Below are 8,553 nucleotides of genomic sequence, written 5' to 3'. Positions count from 1 at the left end.
CTGGTGTGAGGTGGTATCTCATTGAGGTTTTGATTTGGATTTCCCTGATGCCAGGTGATGTTGAGCACTTTTTCATGTGTCTGTTGGCCATTTGGATGTCTTCTTTGCAGAAATGTCTGTTCATGTCTTCTGCCCATTTCTTGATTGGATTATTTGTTCTTTGGGTCTTGATTTTGAGTTTGATAAGTTCTTTATAGATTTTGGATACTAGCCCTTTATCTGATATGTCATTTGCAAATATCTTCTCCCATTCTGTCGGTTGTCTTTTGGTTTTGTTGACTGTTTCTTGTGCTGTGCAAAAGGTTTTTATCTTGATGAAGTCCCAGTAGTTCATTTTTGCCTTTGTTTCCCTTGCCTTTGGGGACGTGTCTAGCAAGAAGTTGCTGCGGCTGAGGTTGAAGATGTTGCTGCCTGTGCTCTCCTCAAGGATTTTGATGGATTCCTGCATCACATTTAGGTCTTTTATCCATTCTGGGTTTATTTTTGTGTGTGGTGTGAGGAAAAGGTCCAGTTTCATTCTTCTGCATGTGGCTGTCCAATTTTCCCAACACCATTTGTTGAAGAGACTTTTTTCCTTTGGACATCTTTCCTGCTTTGTCAAAGATTAGTTGACCACAGAGTTGAGGGTCCATTTCTGAGCTCTCTCTATTCTGTTCCATTCTTCTGTGTGTCTGTTTTTGTGCCCGTCCCATACTGTCTTGATGATTACAGCTTTGTGATAGGGCTTGAACTCAGGACCCTGAGATCAAGAGTCACAGGCTCTAGTGACTGAGCCAGGCAGGTGCCCCTGAAATTCTTTTTTTTTTTTTTTTAAGATTTTTTATTTATTTGTTTGACACAGAGAGAGAGAGAATTCACAAGTAGGCAGGCAGGCAGGCAGAGGGAGAGTGAGAAGCAGGCTCCCTGCCGAGCACGGAGCCTGATGTGGGGCTTGATGCCAGGATGCTGGGACCATGACCTGAGTCGAAGGCAGACACTTAACTGACTGAGCCCACCCAGGCGCTCCTGAAATTCTTGATTTATGTACTGTCTCCTTAAAGACAGTACATAAACTCATAAAATCTAAGCTTTCTAATCTCAGCATTTGGAACATTGCTTATTTGTTCTTCCTGGTTTTTGTTCGTTTGTCTTATTTGCTTATGTGCTTGATGGTTTTATGAATGTATGTAAGACATCCATACAGGATCTAGTATCAGGGTTTGAAAAAATACAGTTGGTAGTTCCTTTGAGAGCTTGCCTACTTAGGTTTATCCTTACTCATTGAGTCTCAACTTGAAGGTATGGGATTTCCCATGCTTCCCATCTTTGGTAAGTCTGAATCTAGTTTTGTCTCCCTTACCCTGTGAGGCTGTGAAAAACGCTGCTCCTCTTCCTAGTCTCAGCTCCTGCTTCTAGATGCCCACCAGGGAAAAGCTAACCAACATATCTGATTTACTTCTCTGGATATCCTTCTCTTAGATCTTGGCTTACTCATTCTTAATTGCCTCCTGAGCTCTCTGATGCCTTTTAGTTAGCCCCTTTTCTCCATGCTTTTGTGGCTTTCCTCATCAGGAGGTTTTTGTATCAGTTTACTACTGCTGGAGATTGGACCACTTTTTTGTGGCTGTTAAACTTATCCCATTGAGATATTAATTTTTTTCCTGTATTAACTTTTTTTAGATGATCAAAGTACCACCCTTGTGATATATTAAAAAGACACACAGAAGGTTAAAGGAGCAAAAAAAGTCACAGTTCCATCAATGAGAGACAGTTACTGTTAATAGTTCCTTTTTATTAGAGAGCTGGTTTTTGTTGGCATGGGGTTGGGGAAGAGTTTGAAGTAAGTTTGGTTTGGATATTCTGAGTTTGAGGGGACTGAGATACCTGAGTGTCATGACCACATACCTACTTTTTTTTTTAAAGTAAGCTGTATACCCAACCTGGGGCTTGAGCTCATGACCCCGAGATGCAGAGTCGAATGATCTACTGACTGAGCTAACCAGGCACCCAATACCTACTTATTTTTAATATATAATTTGGGTTTTTTGTTTCAACAGTTTTAATTATATTTTGATAATTTTTCTATGTGTTTGAGAGCTCTTATCCTATGGAAATTTGATTTAACAGAGCTACAATAGAAGAAGCATACTCCAGGTCAATGACAAAACTAGCAAAATCTGCAAGCAATTATTCGCAACTTGGGTGAGTTAATTTCTCTGAAAAACTCTTTTTCAATATTGATTTAGGCACAGTTCTTGAGAATATTAAGTTCTTGTTGAAGACATAATGGTTCATAAATATAACATAATGTACTTATTTGGTTGTGGTTATATTACAGAAATTCTACCCTATTTTTAGTTAATCAGGTGGGAGATAGAAAAAACATGGGTTGACTTCACCTGTATTTCCTGATAATAAAGATGTTGACAACATTTCTGTTTTTGAAATGCGTGGTTCTCATAAATAATGGATGATATTTTACGTGTTGTGTGATTGGTTAAGATTATAAAGATTTTAAATATTAATGTTTTACTGATGCATATTATTCAAGAAATTGAGTTTCCTCTTTCTGTATTTTTTTGCACTTAAACATAACTTCAGATTGGTCAGTTTTCTTTCTTACTGCTTATTATACATTAATGTGTATTACTTGAACCCAAAAAAGTTCTGTATGTTAAACTTTTAAAAATGTAATGATATTTGACATTCCTTAAAGAAACCTGTACTTAGAGAAGTCTTATGTTGAACCCCTTTACAATGTAAAGAATCCTTTGGTAAAGGGACACTTCCATCTTCCTGCTTTGTGAAATCCACACTGTCATGTTTACATGAAGTGATGTACATGTATTTTGGTGCTGTAGTGAGTGGATACTTTTCAGTTACCTATTTTTGCTCTCAAAATGTTCCATTTAACTCCTTGCCAGATTTGATGCTGATTTAGATTTTAAAGTGTGAGGTGAGATCTAATCAGAACAGCCCTATTCTAAGTATCTTAACTTTCCTCTTTGAAATTCTTTACTGTTGCTTAAAATGATCACTGCAAGTTAGCATTCCTACTGGATAGGAAATGTAGTGATTGGGACAGAGTACATATTAGGGTAAGTAATTTCTTTCTCTGCCCTTTAGCCTTGTGCTTCTGTTTGTTTTCTAGTAGAGGTCTGGTCATGGAGCAAAACAGGTGATGTTGAAAATATCTTAGGTAGTACCTGAGGAAAACGTAGGATAAAATTATCTTTAGGTCATTCCTTATTGACTAGATTGTTTTAAGCTAACCATTGACATCCTAAGTACTATCTAGGATATAATAATTTAGTAATTCTTGGATATACTTGAACCTGCAGAAAATACTAAATTCTCAGTATTATGAAGAAATGGTAGGAAAGTAGGTCATGCACAGGTACCATGTAGTGGAAAGGGGACTGTTTTAGTGTTAAAGTGCACAGATAAAATTATCTGAAACAATATTTCAAGTAACAGTGTTAAAATAATTCTCATGATTATTAGTGATGAGGACTCATAAAATCATGTGTGCATTTGATTTTGCATGTTTGAATTCAGAGGAACTTTTATTTTCTGGTGAAGCATTTTAAATGAGCCCTGCATAGTTGAAAATTGAAATTTGGTAAAAAGTTAATTTTTAACAATAGACCATGATTAGAAAGGCTTCTGATACAAGTGAAAAAAAACCAAATCAACTCAGAAAATAGTATGACATAATTAAGAGAGAGGGCCCGTGGCCAGACCTGTGATAAATAGTTAACTGATTTCTGTGTACTTAAGGTCCAAAAATATTTTAATTAACCAAGGAGTAAAAAAATCACTGTCAGAATGAAAAATCATTTTATTTGTGATTTATTTTAATTTCCTATTTTGTCTAATTAAAATTGCTGAGTATAACATTATTTTTTCTGTTGGTTTTGTTTTGAGCCTTAACCTTTTTTTTATTAAATAATTCCCATATTTCCTTTCCCTTAGAACATTTGCACCAGTGTGGGATGTGTTCAAAACATCTACAGAGAAATTAGCAAACTGTCACTTGGATCTTGTTAGAAAATTACAAGAATTAATAAAGGAAGTTCAGAAGTATGGAGAAGAACAAGTAAAAGCTCATAAAAAGGTATCAGTTTTTTCCTGTGAAAGGACTGATTGATCACATATTGAGTGCATGACAGTTCAGTCATTTTGATGAATCATTTCATACCATACAGACTAAAGAAGAAGTTGCAGGAACTCTGGAAGCTGTTCAAACCATTCAAAGCATAACTCAGGCCCTCCAGAAATCCAAGGAAAATTACAATGCCAAGTGTGTAGAACAGGAACGTTTGAAAAAGGAAGGAGCTACACAAAGAGAAATAGAAAAGGTAATTGTAGTAAAAATAATATCTCTGTGGTTTCAAAGCACTTTCAAACATAAGACTGCATTTAATCCTCACTCAGGAATAATCTCATATTAAAGTTGAAGACACTGTGCCTCTGAGTGTTCATGATTTACCTAAGTGAAACAGAACTAGGTTTGCAGAATATGTCGTGTATGGTAAATACATTAGCAAATACATAAAAGGAAATAATTTCTTTATGCCGTTGACATTTGTAGGCTATTTTTATAGTAAGATACTTGATAAGATACTACTTGGTGTGAGGTTTAACGTGAGGTAAAATTTTTTTTTAGTCAAGATTGGTATATTTAGAAAGGCATAGATACTTGAAGATACCTAAGATGTGTTGTGGGTGATGTATTGCTGACTTTGAAGACATTTATGTAGTATTGCGGTAAACCACAGTCCTTTCCTCCACTCGCGTTTTTTTTGAAAGTAGATTTTTCCCCCCTTTCAAAACAGTTTAAACTAACCATTCACTTGTTTGATGTGTTATATCTCATTTAGGAGCACGCCATAGGGAGTGAAAATTTTGAAAGCTTTCTAAAGTATGTGAAATATCCAATAAAAAAATGAAAACCAAATTGTAACTGTATTATAGCAATTATATAATTATAGAAGTGTACATACATGGACAGAAACTAGAAGAGAATATGGAAAAATCAAAACAGTTGATGGGTTTTGGCATAACTGATTTCCTTTAATGTTTGTGCAATAAATAATAATTGGGAGGGAGAAAAAGATAAGGCACAATAAGTTTACTATTTTAAAACACCATTCCAGACACAGCATTTGTGAATAAAGTATAAGAAGGGAAAACAGAACAAAATCATAGGACCCAAAAAAGTAGAATATTATCTCTATGAACCAGAAACAGAACAGAAACTCAAAATGGTGTGTAGAGATTGATTTTGCAGGTTTTGTTGGACTCAAAGTCCTAAGTTAGGCTGTGGAATTTATGCTCTTGTGTGGTAAAAGGGACTAAGTGTTTCCCATCTGAGATAGAGCACAAGGAGTCCCACTCACTACATGAAGCAATATTGGTAGGGAAAATAATCTTGGGCTGCTGACTAGGGCTAAAGCTTTGTTGGAAGATGAGGGCTTATGGACGCAATTTTGGACCAGATCAAGCTAAGGAACCATTTTATGACTGTTTTGGCTTTATCCCCAATATTCTTCCAGGGAAGTAATTAAAAACTACTTTTATAAGACATACTAAATTGGGGACTTTGAGGGCTGGCAGGAGATGCCCTGAAAACTGCTAGGTGGGGATGGATGAGCACAAAGGGTAGAACATAACACAATGCTAGGTGGTAACATTTACATTGCTTTCTATGGCTCTGTCCCACAGCACTGATGGAGGGAGAGAGAAGAGGAGAAGGGGAAAAAACAAGAAACCTCCCATTTGAAATGAGCAAACAACCAAAATTCTAGAGTACATCCAAGAAATCTAATACTAGGACAGCAATTAATTTAACAATTGGAAAAAGAATTCACTCCACATAAAACTTAAATTCATAAAACAGGGGTGCCTGAGTGGCTCAGTCGTTAAGCGTCTACCTTCAGCTCAGGCCACGATCCCAGGGTCCTGGGATCAAGCCCAGCCTTAGGCTCCCTGCTCCCTGGGAGGCCTGCTTCTCCCTCTCCCACTCCCACTGCTTGTGTTCCCTCTCTCGGTGTCTCTCTCTCTGTCAAATAAATAAATAAAGTCTTTTAAAAAAATACATACATTTATAAAACAGATGAACAAAAAAGTTTGTGTTCAGTATGTGCAAAGAGATAAGTGAATATAAACTAGTAAAGAGGATTAAGGAATTAAAAGAGGCATAATGGAATAAGATCTACTAGATAGGAAAACAGCTAATTAGAAAACTTGGAAATGAAAAATATGGTTATTGAGAAAAAAGTAATAGAAAATACAAACCTGGGTGGCTCAGTCGGTTAAGCATCTGCCTTTGGCTCGGGTCATGATCTCAGGGTCCTGGGATCGAGTCTTGCATTGGGCTCCCTGCTCAGTGGGGAGTCTTCTTCTCCCTCTGTGCTCTCCCTCTCTCTCTCTCAAAGACAAACTTTAGACTTTAGACTTGATGTGTCAAAGAATGAATTTGGAAGATGGTACTGAGGGAACTCACCCAGAACATAGTACAAAGAAATAAAGATTACTGGGGTGCCTGGGTGGCTGGTTAAACCTCTGTCTTCAGCTCAGGTCATGGTCTTAGGGCCCTAGGATCAAGCCCCGGGTCGGGCTCTGTGCTGAGGAGGGAGTCTGCTTCTCCCTCTCCCTTTGCCCCCCCCCACTCATGTGTGCCCTCGCATTCTCTCTCAAATAAATAAAATCTTTTTTTTCAAATAAATAAAATCTTAAAAAAAAATAACAAATAAATAAATAAAATAAAGGTTACCAACATTCATCTAATGTGAATTCCAGAAGAAAATGGAGAGAATGGTGGTCTAGTAGTATTTAAAGAGTTAATAGCTCAGGATTTTTTAGACCTGAGGAAATTCAGTAGTCCACAGATTAATACAACACTGTATGTTAACTGGAATTAACATAAAAACTTTAAAAAAATGTGTGTATATATAAGTATTAAAAAAAAAAAAAAGAGTCCCCAGTTAGAACATTCTTGGTATTAAGCAGGTTACATAAAGATAAATTCAGACCTAGACTCCATAGAAAAAGAGAATATTGAAAGCTACCAGGTATTTCTTGTTTTCTCACATCTTTGAAATCAGAATGCATCTTCAGCTGATGATATCATATAATCACTGTTGGTAAGGTAGTTTATGTGTGTATTTTTATTGCCTTTGTGAACTTGGTTATTCTGTGTGGTAGCACGATTAGACAACTGCAGCACTTTGATGTTTTAGTTAACAGACCATCTTAAGACAATTTGAGGAAGGAATTGTTCTGGTTTTTGTCAGAAAACCTTTTGTTGAGACCTTCTGGCAAGATCAAGAAAATGTGAGCACTGGTGTTTAGAAGAAAATTGGGAGATAATAATGGAGCATTTTTAAGAGGTACTACATCAGTAATGGTCTTGATGACGTTGAGGATAATATTGTGTGGGGGAAAAAAACAGACTTCAGCAGTCTCTGAATTGGAAAGTAATTGAGAAGGTTCAAATCTGAATATGAGGAAGATGCAGGAGTATGTCAAACAATTCATTTTGCTTTCCTTTTTATTCTGTATCACATGGGGTGGTAATAGAATAAAAATGTACTTCTAAGTAAGTCTCTCTTTTAAAGTATAAAATTAGAATTTTAAGTGATAAGAAAGCATTTTATGCTTTAGATGATAGCATTTTTCTATTTTAATGGTACACAAGATAATATGGTGTACTTTATAAATTAATGGCATGTCAGAGTTAGTAATAATCATGTAGGTACATTAAGCATAACTTCTAAAAGAATAGAAGTCTAAGTCTTTTAAATAAGGAAAAAGAAAAGAGGATATTAAAATTTACTGATAGGAGAGAGAGGAGGAAATAGAGAAAAAAAGAATGGTAGTCAGAAAGCTCAAAGTAAGCTGGAAGAAGTAAGTTCAAATATACCAAAGCCGTAATATGTATATGAGTGAATTAGACTCCTCTAATAATAGGTTGTCAAATTGGAAAAAATTCTTACTATGTAAAACAACTTTAATATTTAACAACAGAAGACTGTTTCATATAATGGGACTATTCAGCAGTTAAAATAAATTTTATAGGGTAAAATGATAGATCTGGGATTTAAAATACTATATCAAAAAATATTGGAGGGGAAGAATGGATGTAATCTTGAAGTTACATGATGGGTTAATGGAGTTTATTGCACTTCTTTGATGTGTTCTAAAATGTTTATTATAAAAGCAAAAAAAAAAAGCTAGAATGACATGAATTAACATTGACATGGGTAAAACTAAAAAGCATAATGTTGAGCAAGAAAAAGTTCCAGAAGAACATGTAGATTTTGATGCCTTTCACATAATTTTTAATTCTCTGCAAAAAAAAACCTTTCAAAGTATAATTAACTATAAGGGACATGCATAGGGACAATAAACACTAAGTTACATAATGGAAGTTACCTTTGCAAAGCAAGTGGGGAATGGGATTGGTAAGGACATGGGGCCTCCCTTTGTCTATTTAATAATTAATTTTTTCCAAAAAAATGAAAAAGATAGGAACAAATATAGATAACGCCAACTATATTTCAAAATAGA

At 35.5% G+C, this 8,553-nt stretch overlaps 1 protein-coding gene across 1 annotated transcript; it reads left to right on the top strand.

The window, feature by feature from the left end:
- Nucleotides 1-377: 377 nt before the first annotated feature.
- On the top strand, nucleotides 378-6,041 carry LOC112818933 (F-BAR domain only protein 2-like). Its single transcript, XM_025866004.2, has 5 exons — nucleotides 378-457; nucleotides 2,107-2,181; nucleotides 3,955-4,096; nucleotides 4,188-4,340; nucleotides 5,707-6,041. Exons 1-5 carry the CDS (start codon nucleotides 402-404, stop codon nucleotides 5,710-5,712), a joined length of 432 nt encoding a protein of 143 aa, XP_025721789.2. The 5' UTR covers nucleotides 378-401; the 3' UTR covers nucleotides 5,713-6,041.
- The last annotated feature ends 2,512 nt before the right edge of the window (nucleotides 6,042-8,553 follow it).

The sequence above is a fragment of the Callorhinus ursinus genome, unplaced genomic scaffold, assembly GCF_003265705.2.
Source record: "Callorhinus ursinus isolate GAN/ISIS: 27379988/994484 unplaced genomic scaffold, GSC_fseal_2.0 scaffold1259, whole genome shotgun sequence".
NCBI classification, from domain to species: domain Eukaryota; kingdom Metazoa; phylum Chordata; class Mammalia; order Carnivora; family Otariidae; genus Callorhinus; species Callorhinus ursinus.
The sequence above is the reverse complement of the archived record's forward strand: the minus strand, read 5'-3'. Positions and strand labels throughout refer to the sequence as shown.

What these genes read in the sequence shown, in the direction of transcription:
- LOC112818933 (XM_025866004.2), top strand. Translation starts at nt 402, where the DNA reads ATGTTGCTGCCTGTGCTCTCCTCAAGGATTTTGATGGATTCCTGCATC. An exon ending in GATTCCTGCATCACATTTAG is followed by an intron (nt 458 to 2,106) that starts GTCTTTTATCCA and finishes TTGATTTAACAG; the next exon opens with AGCTACAATAGAAGAAGCAT. An exon ending in AGCAATTATTCGCAACTTGG is followed by an intron (nt 2,182 to 3,954) that starts GTGAGTTAATTT and finishes CCTTTCCCTTAG; the next exon opens with AACATTTGCACCAGTGTGGG.